The 21,905-nt window shown below is 37.7% G+C and overlaps 1 protein-coding gene across 4 annotated transcripts in view; it reads right to left on the reverse strand.

The window, feature by feature from the left end:
* Window positions 1-21,905, reverse strand: part of LSAMP (limbic system associated membrane protein) — a 1,158,269-nt gene that overhangs the window by 597,706 nt on the left and 538,658 nt on the right. For 2 of the 4 annotated variants that reach the window (XM_081074508.1, XM_081074507.1), the window contains one exon: window positions 528-606. In XM_081074508.1, coding sequence (XP_080930634.1) covers window positions 528-606 — 79 coding nt within the window. Of the gene's footprint in view, window positions 1-527; window positions 1,207-21,905 lie in introns of those variants that run through there. The other 2 variants (XM_081074509.1, XM_081074510.1) reach the window with 2 other exon arrangements.

The following is a 21,905-nucleotide window of genomic DNA, read 5'->3' on the forward strand; positions in this document are numbered from 1 at the left end:
CTCTCTCTCTCTCTCTCTCTCTCTCCACACACACACACACACACACACACACACACACACACCACAGAGAATGCAGCACTGTATACCACTCTCTGAGAGCCATAATTCAACAACTCTTCTTTCCCAATTAAGGAACCCCAACAAAACTCTGAAGCGCAAAGCATCTGCAGTTACAAACGCAAGGATACTGCCCAAAAGTCACTAATATCAGAGGTGAAGTTAGTCTTTCTTGATAAGAGAAACCAGGTCCTAGGAACCAAACAACATCTAACCAGCCCTGCTGGTCCTTAACAGGGACCAGAATTCCCTTGAAATTTGTTGGCAGATACCTCAGCCAGTCAGTAAAAGGCACATGCAGGGGGACACGGACAAACACACACACACACACACACACACACACACACACACACACTCCAAGCCTGCAGCATCAGGAGCTGGAGTTTAAGGAGATCACACACACACACACACACACACACACACACACACACACAAACTCACACAGTACAAAAGTTGCCCGAAAGCCCTACCTGAGGATGGCCGTGTCCCCCTGCCTCACGGTGATGTTGTCCGTGCCTCTGTTAAAATCCACGCTGCGAACAGGCAGTCCTGTGGGAAGAAGGCAGAGCAATCTCAGTAGGACCAGCGGCAACTGTTTCCGATCAGGCTGAACTCTGCCGACCATGGTGGCCACGGTGCTGGTCTGTGTACTCTGGAGGGTGTGTGTGCGCCTGCTGCTCAGCCAAGGGGGCTTCACAGGCAGAGGGCTTTCATCGACAGCAAAGGCAGAACAGGCTTGGCCAGTTTGTGGTCCTTTCCTCTTTGCCTCTCTTTCCCTCGCTCAGTCTCTTTTCCCTCTAAGACTTCACAAAGCACTCATAAAACCCAAGGGTAGAGGGTAAAAGTCAGAGGAACAAAATTTAAAAAGAGAGAGTACAAATATAAAACCCTCTAGAAAAGACGAAAAGGAAGCTGCAAAAGGAAGGTGTTCTCTGGTCTATCTGTGGCTGGATGCTCCTTTGCCAGTGCCTGAGCTGAGCTCCTTCCCTCTGTAACCCACTTTCCCAGGCGGGCGGGCAGGCAGGCGAGGGAGCAGGCAACCAGCCTGCCAGGAGTGTAAAGAAACCCACACAGCAGCGGCAGCAGCCCAGAGTCTCTCCCCCTCCTCCCTTTCCTGTTTCTCTCTCCAGCCCCTCCCTCTTTCTACTCAGCACCTCCCCCTGCCCCCACATATTTCAACAGCCCCTCCACGTCATCCCCTCCGCCCTCCCGGTGGCGTGGCCCCTTGCTTTGCACAACTGCCCCCTTCAGCAGCAGCCATCCTCAATGAAAGCCTGATGCGCCTTTAGGTTGTCAGGACAACAGCTCCATCTGAGGTCTGGCTGATTTCCTTAAGAAGAGGGAATGGAGCTTGGAGATACTGTGCAAGAGAAAGGGGTGTGAGTCTTAAGCTATAAAAGAACAGCAGAAAGAGTCCAGGAAAAGAGATGGAAAGCGTGAGGAAAGAAGTAAAAGGAGATGGGAAGGAGAGCAGGCAAATCTTGTTCGGTGACGGGAGTGAAACACAGAAGGACAGGAAGGCTTGGGGGGTGTAGGGGGTGGAAAGGGACCCGTGATGAAAGACGGAATGAGGAATGTAAAACAGAATAAACTTGACAGTGGGGTCTAAGATTAAAAGCCAAAGTTGATTTCAAAACTAAATATTCCTGGCAACTGACTTTTCATGCTCACATCTTGCTGCCTCTTTCCTCGCTCCTGCACTTTTTTTACAGGATTAAAAAGGTTTATTTTCTATCCTTCCCTTATCCCCTCCCCCTCTTGGAGCCCCCTTATGAAAGATGGATTGGAGACAATGCTGGTATTGAGTGGTCTGGGGTGTGAATGCTTGGTTTGTCTTTTCCAAGTGCCAGCCTCAGCAGCTGATCCCTGATCCCTAAATCAACCTCACTCTCCAGGAAAGCCTCACTCAGTCCCACACATGAGGAACGGTATGAAGAATTATTGTTTGAACATCATGCTGCTTTGTTGCTACTCAAGTTTCTACTGGCACTTTTCTTCACAAAATGCTCAGATTCAAGGAAGGAGATTTGTATATCAGAAAGCTTGTCATTTACAGGGTGACATTAAGGCTGCATAAAGCACTCCAGTAAATGGTAGACAGTTTACCATCATTTGTCATTCCTCTACTCCATGAGTCAAGCCAAGTGATAAGGGCCATAGGGGCTAACGCTATTAGTCACTCTTGTGAGAGCCCCAAACTATTTATTACACATCTCCCTCAGTACTGATGCTCAGGATAAAAAAATGGGGGTGGACCAGCCAAGGATTTCCGGTTTTGTTTTTAAATTGTATTTACTTGAATAGTTAAGACATTCATAGGGCGCAAAACTGAAGTGGTACAGAATGCTGCAGAGTGAATTGTAGTTATCGTTCCCATCCCTACTTCAGGCAATCCATTTCTCCAGTTTCAAAGCAATAAATATTTCCCTAAATATCCAACATACATACACACAAGTAGTATGCCACCCCTCTTATTTACACAAATGATTAGCCAAGGATATTTGAGGGGAAAATAGTATATATATTTAGGAATGCTTGTCACACTCATCAGGGTACAAACCCCATGGAGGTACTTACAGCACTGACAGCTGCCTTGTCTCCCCAGAATATTCAAATAATTCATCTACTGCATTTGATCAATTTAATAAACGGTAGAAACACTCTTTTAGATTATGTGAGGATTTTGTTTCTTAAGAACAGAATTTGAAGAATTAGAAATAGAATTGTCAAAATTTCAAGACTGGTAGAGTTACTTTTGTTTGTACTATATGTTTATATATATCAAGCTCCCCCATATTGGAGCTGACAAGCAGTCGCCAGATAATACGCCAGTGATGTTGCACCACTAATTTGTAACTCAGATGGTTAAAATTTGGAACCTACTTTACCACGGGAGAAAAATGGTTAAATGGTTAGTTGAATTACAAAACCCCAACATTCTGTGGTGCCCAACATCAATGGGAAAATTAGCTTCAAGTGCCAAAATGAGACGCAAGGATTACATAACTCTCTGCCAAGACTGCAGGAAAAAGAGCACCCACCCCTACCCACTGCTGCCAACAGGCTTGAAAATCTCGGCAGGTTGCTTCTGAGCTTTGAGAGATGAAGGGTTGGCTTAGACAACGGCTTAGATATAATATCTTCTTTGGGTGGGTGGTATTCTCCAATGTCAGGAGGAAGGAAAGGAAGACACAGAGGACTGGGGCTAGCAGAACATCTATTTCCACTGATGATTCTAGGTGAATGGTGTGACTCACCCCTCACCCCATGGGAACTAGATACTCTGAGGGGAAGGATCAGACATATCAAAATATCAGTATCTTTTTGTATCAGTGGACTACATTTTGAATGAAGACAGAAAGAGGTTTTCTGAGGCAAGGAAGAAGTATGGTGGGGTGGTAGTATATTATTTGTAGGAGACGCTTATGCATTGTTGTTGATTAATGCCTATACCAGTAATCTCAAGTTACCAGTAGGACTTGTCTGGTCCTACGATGAAGCATGAAGTTTCACCATACTGGGTGAAACATAATCCACACCAGAACAGAAGGAATGTAGAATTTGTAGCAATCTGTCAGATCTGGAGTCTGTCTCTACAATCACTCTGAGAAAAGGCTGTATTAAGTTAACCAGGATTGGAATTGGAATTGAAATAGTCATACCTAACCTACGTAAGAGGATAAGTACATAGTACTTATCATAAGTACATAGTATAAAGAAAAAATCATGTATTACAATTAAAGGGTTTTCTTTTTTTAACACTTTCATTAAATAAAGTTCATTTCTTGTCAACTTTGGTTTAATAGACTTAATATGTGCACTGGAAGTAAGACATAAAAAGAAGACTACATTTTTAAAATTCTCTAATTTAGACTGTTGCATAGTTCAGACTGGATTTCTGAACAATTTCAAAATCATTAAGTTTATTATATAAGTTAATTATGTAATATTTATCATTTACATCCATGTGGCACTTCAGATACAACTTTCTAACCCAATGCTTGGCACAGAGGGGACCCTCTCTCTATAGCTAATAAATATAAGAATAGAGGAATGATTGAATACCCAAGCCTACTCACATGGTTATCTCATCATTTAAAAAAAAATAAATCTATTTGTAGGTATCCTATCAACTTCCATTTCAACTTTATGCTCTCTCAGAATCCTTCCTCTTTTCTGTCTGTCCCTCATGAAATCCTTCTGGTTTTCTCTCTTCCATGACCTCTTTATAAGATCTAATAAATTCTAATATATCCCATAGTCATTATATATTGAGTGACTTATCTTATCCTAATGGTTACTCCCCCAGATCCACTCCAAAATTAACCTCCTCTGCTTCCTTTCTTAAAAAACATAGAGAAGGAAACAACTAGATGAGTTACTGAAATTTATACACACTATTTCTCTGTAAACCACTATATGCTTTCTTCCAAGAGGGCAGGCAAAAGTGAACAAGATTCTGGCACTCTCCAGCGACAAATGCTGCAGACAAAAAAAAAAAAACAACAAAAAAAACTGGCTAATATTGAGCACCCCAAGAAGCATGAAAGGTTTATTCGGCTGTTAGTTTTGTAAAGTAATAGGCTCACAGGAAATCTCGATGCAGCTTGGAATGTCCAACTAAATTAGCTACATTGCTTGCATTTTATGCTAAACATGTCTATAATGTTATTAATATACAACTCTACATTTCTACGGTTGTAAGGTCTAATTGTTAATACTTCTCCTTAGGATTCCTGCTAGGACATTGTCAATGATTTCATCATAATTTAGCAATATTCAAGTATCTAAGTTTATGCTCATAGCATTGCACTATCTCGTGTAAATTTCCTTTGCAATTTGGCTCCTTTGAATACAGTAGCTTCATTCACATGTGGCCCAAGGCCTAACAAAATCAATCAGCTTCAAGTCAGTTAAGTATCATTCAAACATTCACAATAGAACACTCAGTGATGTAAAACACTCAATCCATACTCTGCACAATTAAAGTTTCTCTTTCATGGTTTGTTTTTAGTTCATGACCTTGTAGTTGCTTGCTAACAGATCGGTCTACGGCTTCTTTGTTCACTCATTCTGTTTTGGGAGGTATCAACACTTGGACCATCCAAATTTTCACAAGCTCTTTGAGATTCTTGAGCTGCTGCTGGGATCCTGCCATACCAGAAAACTTATTCTCATATACATATATGCCTTTTTATTTCTCAGACATGTACTCTTGGACCTTCCTCTTTTGTAAAGTGCCCACTCTGCTACCATGTACAAGGAGGTGGCAGTTGTTAAGTAATGCTTTATCTGCATTGTTGCAGCTCTTTTTGATCTTCACATATGGAAAGAGCACTGCAACATCTGGAAAGATGGTGGTAGCAGCAGCCTTATTACAGCATGATGTTAATACAAGCAAGTAATCAGGCAATTATATCCTCTATTTGTGGTTCCCGTACTGACATGGATTCCTACAATCACAAAATAGGCCAAGGAAAAATGAAGAAAAGTGGAGGCAGGTATGTAATTCTATACTCTGACATGCCCAGTAGGTTTAGAATTCATCCATTGATTCAATATACTTTTATTGATAGGTAGTGTTTCAAGACACACCAAGGCTCTCTTCTCATAAAACTTACATCCTTGATGCAGAAATAGACACTAAACAAGTAAATACATACTAACGTTACTTTGGAGAGTAAATGCTATGGAGAAAAATATGTGTGTGATACACAGAAAATGGCCTGCAGGTGTGGTGAGAGGAACATATATCCTGAAATCTAAGAGGCATTTATGAAAATATCTGCAAACAGACCTTTCCAGATAAATGGCATGTGCAAGGCCCTGAGACAGGAATAGGTATGTCTCACACCAGGAACCCAATCAAGAACAATAAACCTAGAATGGAGTGTGTGTGTATGTTCTGGGTGAGAGGTGGAAAAAGCAGAAGAGATTAGAAATTGAGCAGGGGTCAACATGAAAAGATTCCAAGGCAAGGAAATTAGATTTTATTCGAGTGACTTGAATAATCAGTAAGGGATTTCAAGCAAGGAATTGACATAATCTGATTAACATGGAAATAGAGAGAAGATGGCGTTAACTCTACTTGACTTGCTCATGGTAGGAAGAGCCCCCTCACCCCCCCACAATAGTTCATGTTCTGTCACAGGTGATCAATGTTTTCCACATACCAGCATTCTTCCTTACTATACTAATTCCATTCTGGTGTTCCCTTGCAGGAAGCCACCACTCATCAAATAAGAAGTGGCAGAATGCCATAAACTATCATTAATACCAGATAGTCAGAAAAAAATGCATCCCAGCTGGTGCTGTTCTCTAGGTGTAAACTCTGCTTACCTTTTAATGTGGTTATTACATGTTAATTAAATGTCAGCATAAGAAAGTGTTGTCTTACAGATTAAGAAGGGCCTAACAAGATGAACAGGTGCTACTGAATGGCTCAACTTTACTAAATATTGTCTTACATATCTATATTTATTTAGCAGGCAATAGCTACCCTGCAAACCTAAATGGAATGCCTAGTTAAATATCTTGAGGCTATAAATCATGTAAATACCACTAATATGTTTTCTCAAGAGTTTACTGACAATATTGAGCTGCAGGGCAAATCTAGTGTTAGGTCATTATATTATTCAAATATAATGGGGGTCCCAGAAGTTTGCCTGCTTAAAAGTATTTTCCTTTCCAACCTGTAAATCACATTTTCAGCCTTCTCAGCTTTTAGTACTGAATGTAGGAGCACTGTCTACATGAGAAGAACAGGATTCATAAGATGTGTCTCATCAATTGTGTTGCCATGTATAAAACAATTTATTAAAATAATATTTTTGAGACCAACCATATGACAGGCTCTGTACTAAGCTTTGGGCAAACAATAATGTTCAAAACTGACACCCTGCCCTTGTGCAAGGTCATTGGGAGTACGAGGTCGGACAATTAAGTTCATGATCTTGTTGCAATGATGTTGCTAAAGTTTTTGATATCAGAGGGATTTTTCATTATGAATTTGTACCAATTGGACAAACAGTTAATCAAGTTCACTATTTGGGAGTGCTGAAAAGGCTGCATGAAAAAGTTAGATGACCTGAACTTTTCACCAACAATTCATGGCTCTTGCATCACGACAATGCACCAGCTCATATGGCACTGTCTGTGAAGGAGTTTTTAGCCAGTAAACAAATAACTGTATTGGAACACCCACCCTATTCACCTGATCTGGCCCCCAGTGACTTCTTTCTTTACCTGAAAATAAAGGAAATACTGAAAGAAAGACAGTTTGATGACATTCAGGACATCAAGGGTAATATGATGACCACTCTGATGGTCATTCCAGAAAAAGAATTCCAAAATTGCTTTGCAGGGTGGACTAGGCACTGGTGTTGGTGCATAGCTTTCCAAGGGGAGTACTTTGAAAGTGACCATCGTGATATTCAGCAATGAGGTATGTAGAACTTTCTAGGATGAGTTCATGAGCTTAATTGTCTGACCTTGTAGTCAGTCAAAGCCCCTCTTAGAGAGGGACTAAATATCATCTTAGTAAATTATAAGGCATGCCTTTCAAACCTGCTCTCCATTACAGAGCAGGACCAAAATTAATCAACACATATGCTTAATCATCTTTGTTGTTTAGCAGTACTGCAAAATAATGAAATTCAGCGTTCTCATCCTCAGGAACCCAGGAACTCACAAACAAGATAGATATGTAAGGGGAACATACATGAAGTAGATAATAAGATGGGCTGGTGAGTATTGAGGACTAAATCTAAAGGGACAGAATCAAAACACAATGTTAGTTCAGAAAAAGTAATCAAGAAAGAGGCTTCTTGAACAAAATACTGTTTGGGTAATTCTTGGAAGATGTGTAAGAGGACAATGGAGGTAGTAGACATCTTCTGCAAAGGATGCAAAGCGTAATTATGAGAATCAGCTTGAAACAAAGGTTGGAACTTCAGGAAGACTCACCTGACTAGCAAGGGGAATGACAGAGAGAAGGTTGGAGAGAGAAGATGAGAAATGGAGAATCCTAAATGCCTAAATGAAGAATTACACTTTATCTCATGATCTCACAGAAGGCTACTTTAAATTATGAAGGAAGTAAAGCGAGATAGAGACATCTTAGGGAGATTATTTTGACAATGGTAAATTAGTGGTTAAAAGGACATTGAGGTAGAGAAACTAGTCAAAAGAATAAAAGTGGTTGGAGACATAATGAGAAAGGAATAAACATTTTATTTATACACACATCTGTGTTCTAATAATGATGAGACATGAAGTCCTTCCTTCAGAGACTTTACATTAGTTGTGGAGGTAAGTTGTAGGAAAGGATGTGGGGGTAGAGATGGGGAAAATTCAGAATGGAAAATGACGGTTTTTGTAAGGTGGGGGCGGTGAGTGTCTTGACAGGCATGCTAATGAGTTTGACTTTATTCTGTATGAAAAGGGGAACCACCGAAAGGTTTCAGTAAGCAAGGGACACAATCAGTCGTGTGCTTTAAGAAGGTAACTAACTGACAATGGAGATGAGCCAGGACAAGAAAAGTCAAGGAAACCAGTTATACAGTTTCTGAAGTAGAACAGGCAAGAGATGATAAAAAGAGGCCACAAGGTAATGACAGCAGAAAGAGAAAAAAGGCAGACTTTTAGAAGAATTTCACAAAAACACTCATGGGACCTGCCAACTAATTGGACATGGAAATTGAGGAAAGAGGGAGGGCAAAAGAGTCCTTTAGATTTTTTTCCCCTCGATGTCCAGGCTGATAAAGTGGGAAAGTTGAGTTAAGAAGCTAGTTTCTGAGAAAATTTGGATATTCTCTTTTTAGAATTCTGGACTGGTTCTTAAATTGGTACTCAAATAGCCTATCCCTCCAAATAAACATGCTCAGGAAGTTGTCACAGGAATATGACGTTCTTCACAGAAGGGCTATCTCTGAATTCTTCAATAAACTAACCACAGAAATCAAGATCCGCCCGTATTTTTCCTTATGTGTTCTCTTTCTTTCTCTCATTTATTTTTGTAACTTCAGTCTGTAAATATAGCATTGAGCAAGTGACATGTTTGTCAATAATATGAATCTTATTTTGATTTTTAAAAATACATGTGCACATAGCAATTAACTGATTCTACGTTTCAAGAAGAAATATAATCTGAACTTGTCTCCCTCTACTGGTTGCACATTGAAGTATCATGGGTCTTTTTAAACCAGAGCAATAGCAGAAATAGAAATATCCAATAATAATTTGTTATCCACTTGCATTGGACTTTGCAATTCACAATACATAGTGACACATAATTTTATATTTTATTTTCTCTGTAGCCCTATGAGATAAACACTGATTGTATTATTATCCCACTTGTCAAAAAAATACTTTGAGATTCCAAGCAATTAAAATCTTACATGAAATTAGAGAAATTAGACGAAAATCAGGAATCATATATATGTAATTAAAGAATTGCATAATGTTAGATCTGGAAAAGACTCAGAAAACCTTGCTTAATCTCCCCATCTCCTATTTTAAAGCTGCCACATGGAAGCATAACTTATATAGCTATTTAGGATCACTGAGATTAGTATTCAGAGGGCACAACTCTCAAAACAGTGCTCTTTCTATCATACCATGGTGTCTATCTAATAATGTAAGGATATTAATCTTTTACAGCATAGCTGAAACAATTATACAAGTAAGTAGGCTAGGTTGTACATTAGAAATGTCTACGAGTATTTCTCTAAGGGTAGATCTACATTGCACCAGAACAATCCATAGCTATGTTAAACTTTTAAGTAAGTAAAAAACAAAAATGAAAGAAATGTGTAACAGGTGGATAAACAGACAATAAGGCAAAGACCCACCCCCTATTACCTGTTTGGATACACATGTGGTCTGTATAGCCTGGAGCTCTAGAACCATAGACAAGGCTTGAGATGATTTTAAGGAAGGCCAGAGTATTATACATTGTGTCAGCAGAACTGAGTGGAATTCCTCAGCTTGTAACTGCCTGGGCTTTCTTGTCTTTTCCCATATATGCCCTATATGCCCCACTAGGCAGTCTACTACAGCGCTCTGGCTATTCACCGGACATACTGTTCTTCAGTTATCTCCATTCTTAATGGATAGTCACTTCTCTCTTGACAGAAAAAAAGAAAAGCTGATTAAAATAATTTATACTAGTGTATGAGTGACTGGCAAATTCCAACCTCTGAAGAATCTGCAGTCTTAACCCATTACATCATAATATCCCCCACACAGAAGAAAACTAACCTTAGATCAACTCAACACATTGTGCTTATTAAAAAGGGTTTTTATACCGGTAATAGTTATTGGTAAGGAATAGAGAAATAATAATATAGTGAAGTTTTGTACAATATGTATATATACAGATATAAACAAATATAGACAACATCAGTTTCACAATATAGACAATTTCCGATATAGTTGGTAAATATTACCAATACCCATATCCAACAACAATTTATTAAAGTTTTCACACAGTAGAGTCTCACAGTAAAGTTTTTCAGTAGTCACACAATCACACAGTAAAGTTTTTCAGTAGAAAAATCAAAATTAGAGTCTCTTTTCTTCAGTGATGTTCTCTTTTGCTATTGCAAGAAGGCATGACAGAGTATTGATCTTAGGATAGAAGCAAGTTGGTAAGTGGCTGTAGAAGCCTTTTACAATGTTTAGAAGCAATGAAAATTAGCTAACAGGAGGACTATTCATGGCTTCAGGAAAAACAGGTTATAGGTAGAGCTTTGATCTAGAAAACATCCAGCTTGTATATAGGGACTCGACAGTTTGGGGAGTTATAAGGTTAGAGAAAATAACCAAGTGTGAAGAATTGGGCTGTGATAGCACTAGGTGAACAAGGGGAAGAGTAAGCCAATATATCAATGAGAAAAAAAAATAAGGATGTAAAGGGCAACAATACTAAGGAATGATTGGAAAATTCTTTCTACTCCTATCAATTTGTTTTGTTTTTTTGTTTTTATAATTTTTATTTTTCAATTATAGTTGACATTCAATATTATTTTATATTAATTTCAGGTGTACAGCATAGTTGTTAGAAATGTATATAATTTATGCAGTGATCCCCTCCAATAAGTCTAGTACCCACCTGGCACTATATACAGTTATTATAATATTACTGACTATATTCCCTACCCTACTCTTTACAGCCTCGTGACTATTTTGTAACCATTAATTTGTACTTCTTAGCCCCTTCACCTTTTCACATAGGCCCTCAACCCCTCTCCCATGTGGCAACCATCATTTTGTTCTCTGTATCTATGAGTCTGTTTCTGCTTTGTTTGTTCATTCATTTTGTTCTTGAGATTCCATACATAAGCGAGATCATATGCTATTTGTCTCTCTCTGTCTGTTTTATTTCACTTAGCATAATATACTGTAGATCCATCCATGTTGTTGCAAATTGTAAAATTTTATCCCTTTTTTATGGTCAAGTAATATTCCATTGTATACATGTACCACATTTTCTCTATCCAATTGTGTATTGATGGGCACTTAGGTTGCTTCCTTCCTTATCTTGACTATTGTAAATAATGCTGCAGTGAACATAGGGGTGTATATACCTTTTCAAATTAGTGTTTTAGATTTCTTAGCATAAATATACAGAAGTGTAATTGTGGGTCATAAGATAGTTTTATTTTTAATGTTTTGAGGAACCCCCATACTGTTTTCCATAGTGGTTGTACCGATTTGCAATCCCACCAACAGTTCATGAGGGTTTCTCTACATCCTCACCAACACTTATTGCTAATTTTTTGATGATAACCATCCTGGCAGATGTGAGATGCTATCTCATTGTGTTTTTAACTTGCATTTCCCTGATTATTAGTGATATTGAACATCTTTTCATATGTTGTTAGAAATTTATATAATTTATGTGATGATGCCCTCCAATAAGTATGTATGTCTCCTTTTTTGAAATGTCTGTTCAGGTCCCCTGCACATTTGTTAATTGGATTGTTTGTTTTTTAGGTGTTGAGTTGTATGCGTTTTTATAAATTTTGGATATTGATCCCTTATTGCATGCATCATTAGTGAATACCTTCTCCCAATTGGTAGGTTGTCTTTTCATTTTGTTGATGGTTTCCTCTGCTGTGCAAAAACATTTTAGTTTGATATAGTCCTCTTTACTTTTTCCTTTGTTTCCCTTGCCCAAGGAAATACAGCAGAAAAAAATATTACTAAGAGCAATGTCAGAGTGTATTGTCTTTGTTTTTTTCTAGTAGGTTTATAGTTTCAGGTCTTATATTTAAATATTTAATCCATTTTGAGTTTATTCTTGTATATGGTAATAAAAAGGTCATCTAGTTTCATTTCTTTGCATGTATCTGTCCAATTTTCCCAATACCATTTATTAAATAGACTGTCTTTACCCCACTGTATATCCTTGCCTCCTTTGTCATTGATTAATTGATCATTTAGGTGTCAGCATTTTACTGGGCTCTCTATTCTGTTTCATTGATCTATATGTCTTTTTTTTTTTATGCTGGTACTATGCTGTTTTGATTATTATAGCCTTGTAGTATAGTTTTATATCTGGTAACATGACACCCTCAACTCTGTTCTTCTTTCTCAAGATTGCTGTAGCGATTTGGGTCTTTTGTGGTTCCATATAAATTTTAGGATTATTTGTTCTAGTCCTGTGAACAAAAATGCCTTTGGTATTTTGGTAGGGATTGCATTAAACCTATAGATTGCTTTGGGTAGTGTGGACATTTTAATGATTTAATTCTTCCTTTCCATGAGCACTGTATATGCTTTCATTTATTTATATCTTCTTCAATTTCTTTCTTCAATGTCTCACAATTTTCCAAGTCTAGATCTCTACTTCCTTGGTTAAATTTATTCCTTGGTATTTTTTTTTTTGATGTAATTGTAAATGAGATTATTTTCTTAATTTCTCTAAATATCTGTTATTGGTGTATAAAAATGCAACAGATTTCTGAATATTAATTTTGTATCCTGCTACTTTACTGAATTCATTTATCAGTTCTAACTGTCTTTTGGTGGACTCTTTAGGGTTCTATATGTATAGTATTATGCCATTTGCAAATAATTAATTTTACTTCTTCCTTTACAAGTTAGATGCCTTTTGTTTCTTTTCCTTGTCTGATTGTTATGGCTGGACTTCCAATATGGCAGTGAATAAAGTTGAGGAAGTGGACATCTCTGTCTTGTTCCTGACCTTAAGGAAAATGCTTTTAGCTTTTCACGGTTAAGTACAATGTTAGCTGTGGGTTTCTCATATGTGGCCTTTATTATGTTGAGATATATTCCCTCCATTCCCACTTTACTGTTTTTACCATAAATGAATGCTGGATTTTGTCAAATAATTTTTCTGCATCTATTGATATAATCATATGGTTTCATTAGTTTCAAGTATACAAAACAACACAATGATTAGACATTTACACACCTCACAAAGTGATAACCCCAATGCTCACACTATTTTTATACTTCATTTTGTTTATATGGTGTATCACATTAATTGATTTGCTGGTATTGAACCAACCTTGCCTCCCAAGAATAAATCTCACTTGAACACAGCTAATGTACTGCTAAATTCAGTTTGCTAACATTTTGCTGAGGACTTTTGCATCTATGTTCATCAGAGTCTGGCTGGTAATTTTCTTTATTTGTAATGTCTGTGTCTGGTTTTGGAAGTAGGGTAATGCAGGTCTTATAAAATGAGCTTGGGAGCCTTTCCTCACTTGAATTTTTTGGAATAGTTTGAGGAGGGTAAGTGTTAATTCTTTTTTGAATGTTCAGTAAAATTCATCTGTAAAGCCATTCTGTCAAGCACTTTTGTTTGTTGGGAGTTTTATTTTTTATTTTGTATTTTATTTTTTATTACTAATTCAAGTTTCATCAGTAATCATTGGTCTGTTCAGATTTTCTGTTTCTTCTTCATTTAATTTGGGAAGATTATATGTTTCTAGGAATTTATCCATTTCTTCCAGATTGTCCAATTTGTTGGTATATAATTGTTCATAGTATTTATTTATAATCCTTTTTTCTGGTGTCAGTGATCACTTCTCCTCTTACATTTCTGATTTTATTTATTTGGTTCCACTTCCCTTTTTTCTTGATGAGTCTGGTGATGGGTTTATCAACTGTGTTTGTCTTTTCAAAAAAACAGTTCTTGGTTTGATTAATCTTTTATTTTGTTTTTTTTTATTTTTTCTGTTTTGTTTGTTTGTTTTAGACTGTCTTTTTTCTTTCTGCTCTGAGTTTTATTGTTTATTTCCTTCTATTTACTTTGGACTTCGTTATAAATTTCCTTCTTAGGATTGTTTTTACAGTTTCCCATAGATTTTGGTTCTCTGTGTTTTCATTTTTATTTGTCTCAAAGCTGTCCCTCCAGTCTTCACCCTGAGCCACACAACTAAGTCTCTCCCTGTATGTCTCTAGTGCCCCCCTAGCCACTGTCCCTCCATTGAAGCCTAGGGTGAGTGCCTGTGAGCAAGTGAGTCTGTGTTCCAGTTCTTTAAGAGAACATCTGGGTTTCTAGCGGCCTTCTGTCTTACCCAGATAAACAGATATCCACTGATTTTCATAGCTACATGTTTTGGGGGCTCCTCTTCTTGGCACTGGTGTTCCAGGCTGGGGAGCCCAGTGTGGAGCTGGGACCACTTGCTCCTCATGGAGGACCTCTGCACCTGAGATATCCCATGGAGGACCTCTGCACCTGGGACCCCTTGCTCCTCATGGAGGACCTCTGCACTTGAGTCAGTTCTCAACTGCCACATATGGGTGTGGGGCCAGCCCTTTTCCTATCTCTGTCCCTTCTACCAGGGTTCTTCTTTATGCCCTTAGTTATAGGACTTCTGCTCAGCTAGATTTTAGATGGTTCTCCAGGTTGATTGTTGTATAATTTTGTTGTAATTTTGATGTGGTGCTGGGAGTAGGTAAGTACATTGCTTACCTACTCTGTCATGTTGCTATTCATACCCCACTCCTACAAATTTAGTTTACATTTTTGTTTTGTGACATTATTAGCAATAATGTTTGGTCATTTAATTAAATAATAAGAATTTAATGATTACCTACTGTGTAAGTAATTTGAAAGATTGGTGTGTACCATTCAATATGGTCTCTATATAAGGACCCCCTGTAATAAGGAATTTTAACTTTGTTAGTAAAAGAAGACTCGTAAGTTGATGAATGATTCAAAACCAGTATACAATTAGGTCTAAATTATGAGAAAAGATCTCTGAATATAAAGAAATTCACACAGGTGGAGATCACTGCAATCTTCTATGTGCCTGCCAGGATACTAGGCACTGAGATCACAAAGAAGCACAGGGAAAGATCCCTGCTTCAAAGACTGAACAGCCTTGGAAGAGATGCAAATAGTTGGGTAACGACAATAAGTATGAACTATGCAAGTACTCACATGGTATTGTGTCCATGTGGATAAAGGAGGCTACCTAATCTAGATCAGAGGGAAGGTTTTCTGAAAGAGATGGTAACTAAGCTGTGTCCTAAAGGAGAATTCATTTGAGCAGGTAAAACATGGAGATGGGGTCCTTAAGAATATTTGGGATGGTAACAGTTGGAAAACAGTGGGGGGTCAAATTCAAAAGGGTCAATATGAGGAATAAATGCGGAGTTAGGAGTCAACATCTTGGAGCAAGGCAATGGGGCAGAGAAGAAAGTGTCCCTAACCAGAAAGGTCTATGCTGGGGAGTAGTAGGAAACTCATTCAGATAAAGAGAACGGAGATGGACTAAAAAGAATCTTAAAAGACCAAAAGAGCGAAGTATAACCTTAAAGCATTAGTAAATAAGTGTTTTATTTTCTTGGGCAAGTTCTTGAAAGTGACATTTGGTGTAGCAGTGGTGTAAAATGGAGGGCCCAGCTAGAATATTGTCTCCGTAACTCAGGCTCTAAACGTAATGACTTTACAGTGAGCTTGGAGAAGAAGGATAAGGAAGAGTCAATGGAATTGATGACTAAGTGGATTATAAAATGAATAAGAAAAAAGTATACAAGATGTGTCCTGTGATCCCCCTGGAGAATGAATACTCACTGATAGAGATGAGAGAGTTGAAAAAGCAGAGTGGAGTGTTTTGGGAAAGTGGGGGGAGGACTAAATTCTTCCTAATCATCAGGCCTACCATTTGGTTAGCTACTGCTACTGGAGGAAATATTTGTTAATGGATTTGGCTGCATTAGCACAATCAGTATGAATTTCCCAGATGTGCATAAGAAAGATAAAATTCCAAAAATCAATCATATGATCCTTTCAGTATTGATGCTTATATTTATAATTACTCACAAATAAATTGGCATTAATTATTCTCTAATGTCTACTCTCTAAAAATGTGATACACACTGTGGAACATACTTAAGATATACACAACAGCTGTGCTGAAGACGATCTTACTAAAATTTTATTGTCCTAAATTTCTGATTAATATAACCCTAGATTTTTTTATTACTAGTTCTTACTAGATTTCATTCTCAAACTCAGAGAGTTCAAAATATTCCAGGGTATGCTCCCTGAATTTGATTATTCATTATAATCCTCTGCCCTTGAACTTCCTATACCTTTCTTTATTCCAACCTATTTCTAACCGGGGCCAGGCCTTCTTTTGTTTTTTAATTCTCTGCATTTTAAAAGGCATTTGAATATCAAATAAAATTATAAAGTAGTTTTTATAATCATAAATAAAAAATGAGATTTATGTTGAGAATTTTAGATTTGTTTAAATATTAAAGAAGAAATATACACAAGACAGTTATAAATATAAAACTGAGTTTTAAGAAAGGATCCAGTTGAAATACAGACTGGGGAGTCATCAGGATCAAGGTGAGAATTGAAATTCAGGTGTGTGTGTTTGTGTGTGTGTGTGTATGTGTGTACATGTCTGTGTGTTTTTAAGAGATTGAGAGAAGAAAAGGAAGAGCAGAGTCTATAAACTGCACTTTGGATAGGGTTTTCCATGTTGGCACACAAAAATAAGGAAGCAGCAAGGAAAGTTGTTCCTGGAAAGCAGCAGGTCCGGAGTGAATCTCCTTTCATTTGTGGAGCACAAATTGCTTTCACATTCGTCTTCACTTGACACCCTATTGCACTCCAGAGAGCTCTTTGGAAGAAAGATGTCATAAATGTAAGGTATTAATATAATAAACATAAAAACAATAATAGATACTCAAGACCTTTAAATAGAAGGAGAGTGCTGCCTAGATTCATCACTAAGTGGTTTGGATCAATATCAAAGCATAAAGAGAACCCACGGGTAGAGAAAGCTTAGCACATCCTCCTGTATGCAATGAGATGATAAACACCTGAGGGAAAGGGCGTGGTCTCCTCTCCAATAGGCCCTCTGTCTTACCCAAAGTTCCATTAGGCCTGACAGGAATTCAACAGATAATTAGAGAGATTCCTCAACAGATGAATAGAGAGATGATTGCTACATGTATAATGGAGCTTCCATGTTCCCTAGAGAGAGTCTCACATCACAGGCTCTAATTTCATCATTAGCAGATGATGGACTTTTATGAAGGGAATGGTTTAAATACATGTTTGCTGTTTTTTTCTAGTAAACAACTAAAATGGAATATATTCCCTAAAACATTTTACAATAGTTACTCCAATGTGCAAATACATTTTGAGATTTTGATAGTATCTAAACATTTTACAAGTGAAAAAAATTACCTTTTGTAACCAGCACTAAATTATCATTTTTCTCAAGAAACATTTTAAATGCCATTTGAAAAGACATAGAAAATCACCCCTCTACAGAGAGAGAGAGAGACACGTGCAAAAACATGTCCATCACAAATACACTAACAACTAGAAAATGGTGACTTATTGAGAATTATTAATTAGTTATTTGACCAGTAACTCATTAGTAATTCAACCAAAACCTAATTATGTAATGGGCAGAGTTTAAATTTCAAGTTTTCTTCTTAGTTGTGTTTGTGTTGCTTCCAGATGGGGTAAATGAAGTACCAGACAACCGAAGATGGAAACCTTGAGCTCCAAGTCTCTGAGTGATGTTTGCAGAAGGAAGAATAATGTGTCTGGTGCTATCTTTGGTATTATACGTAGTTTCTGAGCTCAAGTTTTCATATTTGACAAATGCAAATCCTACAGATATTCAGATGTGAGCGGAAGATTTGGTATATCCCCACCATATTTCCAGACATTCCATTCTTGCTGTCACCTGGAACTTGGGGCTGTATATGATACTGATTCTTTATCATCTTCACTTTCCTAAGCAGAGCCAGACAGAGAATTTTAATGTACTATATGTCAATGTCCTGACTCTTAGCAGTGCCTTTTCTTATCTGAAATTTAAGGAAAAAGTATCCTTAATATGTAAAGAAAAATGTCAAATTTATATTCTAAGAATTCCGTTACTAAATAGTAAATATTTAATTTGCAACCATTTTTCTTTTAATGAGTCTAAAACAAAATAAAAAGCACATTTAGATCACTTCTCATAAACTATTCTTTTATTCCCTAAATCATGAGTTTTAGATCAAACAAGTTTAACTCTACCTCCCAAATTTTTTTCATTGGCTGGAGTCCCAGCTATCCTAGAATAAAGCCCTTTCATTTCACAAATGGAGTAACTGAGACCCAGAGACTTTAAAGTTCTTCCTCAAGGTCACACAACAGATCTTAGCAGAGCCGGGAGAAGAAGACATTTTATCTTATTCTCAGTTCAGAGCTCTGACTGAGCTATGCTGACAGACAGGCAAAGGGGAACATATATGATTATGGGCGTGTGTGTGTGTCCCTTTGTTAATACCTTTCCTTGGATAGAATATCCCTACCTCTTTCCCCTTCTCCCTGCCTCTACTTTATGCAGCAAATTCTTACTCCTTCACCAAGACCCAGTACAAACATCATCTCTTCCTGCCTCCCTGACCCATCGCAGGCAGTGCCCATCATTTTATCCTCCTTAGAAGTACTTGGGTCATTCGGGTAGCATAATTGTGAAACCCATCAGAGTTCTTTGAAATACTTCTGTTTACTTCACTGGAGTAGGTGATTAACTATTATGGCCACATCCTGAATGCCTCAAGGACAGGAACTATAGCCTATTTCCCTTTGAATGCATGGGGCCTGGTGCGCTGTTTGGTGATGGTGAGTTATCCATAGGGGTTTGCAGAAATGGCTCGATTTAATTTAGATCAATTGAACAAAAACCTTACTCTTCACAGCATATAGTATAACTAAGAATCATACCTTTATTGTAGGCATCATATCTCACATCATTTCAATTCCTCTGGAATATATAGAAAGTATAAGGGCCTAACTTTAATAATTACTTTGTGGGGTGGTGGTGTAGGCCAGGTACTGTTTTTCAGAAACAAAAACATGCCCACATATTTGATATCCTAGATGAAATGGACCACATCCTTGAAACTGCACTGGCACCTACATTTCCCATCAAGTCTTATTCTGAAGAAATGCTACCTGTAACTTCACAGGACCTGCTGGAGCCTTCTACTATCTCCCCAAGTAAAGATGACATTTCTCATCTATTTACAACTATTTTGTTCAAGGCATCAGAGACAACCTGAAATTTCAAGCCTCATCTTAAGTGGATAATATTTCAGTTAATGATCTGTTCACTCACCTGAAGATTTGCTGTTGGGGAACATCTGAACTATCACAGCTATTCCTATAAGACTACAGATAGATTATTTAGAGAAGTCTACAATTTCGGAATATGTGAATAAGACCTGCGAGGGCATGACAAAGAAGGGCCGTCTAGCTCACTATGTCTTCAATGACAGATTGTGGAAGACTATTTAACCCAAGCTGTATGTTTAGAACTCTCCAGGCTGAACTATAACATGTTTTGATTGGTGGGGAAACTAGGGGGGGTGACTCACACAGTGTTTGACCTGTGTTAACATGTAACATTTCTGTGTTTGCCTTCTGTCTCTGTTTCTACTTCCCCCTCCCATCTTCTCTACTCTTCTGGTTCGTGTTCAATTTAGTTCAATTCCTAAAATTTCCCTTCTTTGCACCACTTAACCTTTTCTTAGAACTATCTCATTTATTTTCCTTTTTTTCTCACTTTTTACACCATGCCCCACACTGGACCATTAAAAAGGGAGTTGAAAGTTTAAAAGTTATCTAATACGTATACTGAAAACATTTTCTGTTTGCTTTGTTCTTAATTTCTCATTTAGTTTTCACTCACCAAGTACACCTGATTAGGAGTGTTTGAAGATGAAAATAGTAAAATAAACCTAAATATTTACTTTTATCAAAAGGAACAAAAGAAGAAGCCAGATACTATGCTAGGTGCTGGGGAAAATAAATTGACAAACACAAAGTCCTTGTTCTCAAGAACGTCATACTTTAGTGGAAAAGGCATACGCGTGCACACTCGCGTGCTCGCGTGCACGCGCACACACACACACAGATTGCTTTTTGCTTATATGTGACCATAGATTGAATTTCAAATATTACTTCTCCAAGTCATTGGCTTTTGGAAACTCAAGAGTTCCCACTCTGCATTTTGACATACTGAGACAAAGAATGGAATATTAAATAGGAATGTTAAATTGAGAACATAAGGTAGTAGTACTTCATGACCTGTATTAAAATTGGCATAGACTTTGAAGACTTGAGGTGTTAGTGAGAAGGAGGAGATTTGGATATGTTCTAAAGCAGAACCCCCAAAATGATTAAAGCAGTTAGAAAAATTATCACATGCCGATGAATTTGGAGCCAAGCAGACAGTGTTGCTGGATCAAATTAGAATCTGCCCAAAGGCCTTAGGAAAATAGTTCTGTAAAGTTAATGTCTTTAAGTCACCACAACTTCATTTCCTTGACACTGCCTAAATCAGTCCCAGGCAGCTCAATCCTCTGTCAGCCTCCTTCTACAAGTTCAGGCTTGCTCCTTTCCTGATACTATCTCAGCAGAGACAGGGTGTGATCAGTGGTCTTTACTGTCATTCCTTCACTCTGTAGACTCAATGGCCCAGCCACAAATTCTGGCCCCTGTAAGGTCTTTTCCCCTCCCAGCTTTATCCTCCCAGCAGTACCCTTGATAGGGAGCCAATCCTAACATCTAGCATATACAGGGAAGAACTCAAATAATCAGCAAACAACTAGATGCTCTGAGCCCTCTGTAAGACTGAGATTTCTCACGATATTGTATGTGTGTGTATAGAGAAATATTACATATTACTACATTATATATTACATATAGTATATATAGTAATATTACTACATTATATAATGTGTATACACACACACACACACAAACGTCTAGGTGCCAGATACTTTGTCAGATGCTGGAGATAGGAAGAGGAATTAGATACACCACTATTTTCATAGTAGAATGGGAAATATCATCCAGACTAATACATTAGCATACTAGAAATTTGAGATGCTGGAATAGCACAATGGTGGGACAAATTACACGTTCTCAAGGTTTCTGAAGCGGTCAAGTAATTTCAAGAAAAGCTTTATGGTTAAAGGAAATCTGGAGCTAAATATTTTTTAAAATTAAGAACAGGAAAAAGTGGGAGAAAAGTCATACATTGTCTTACACAATTGGTACTGCAAGCTGTTTAGTATGTCTAGAAGAAGGCTATTTGCAGAACGAGAAAAATACCCAGTAGTCAAATCATAGAAGGCTTGCATTAACTCTTCCCAGCAACCAAACAGGAACAGAGTGATGTTAGAGGAAAACATATACCATTACAGGGGCCACACTTCCTCTGCAGCTACACACAGGCGTACTATACATACTACAAACATACTAAACACCTCATTTTCTTTCTAGATGAAGGAGGTATAATATCACACATTTTTCCAAACTAAATACTCATTTTAGG

This window comes from Rhinolophus hipposideros (genome assembly GCF_964194185.1).
Source record: "Rhinolophus hipposideros genome assembly, chromosome: 2".
Classification (NCBI taxonomy): domain Eukaryota; kingdom Metazoa; phylum Chordata; class Mammalia; order Chiroptera; family Rhinolophidae; genus Rhinolophus; species Rhinolophus hipposideros.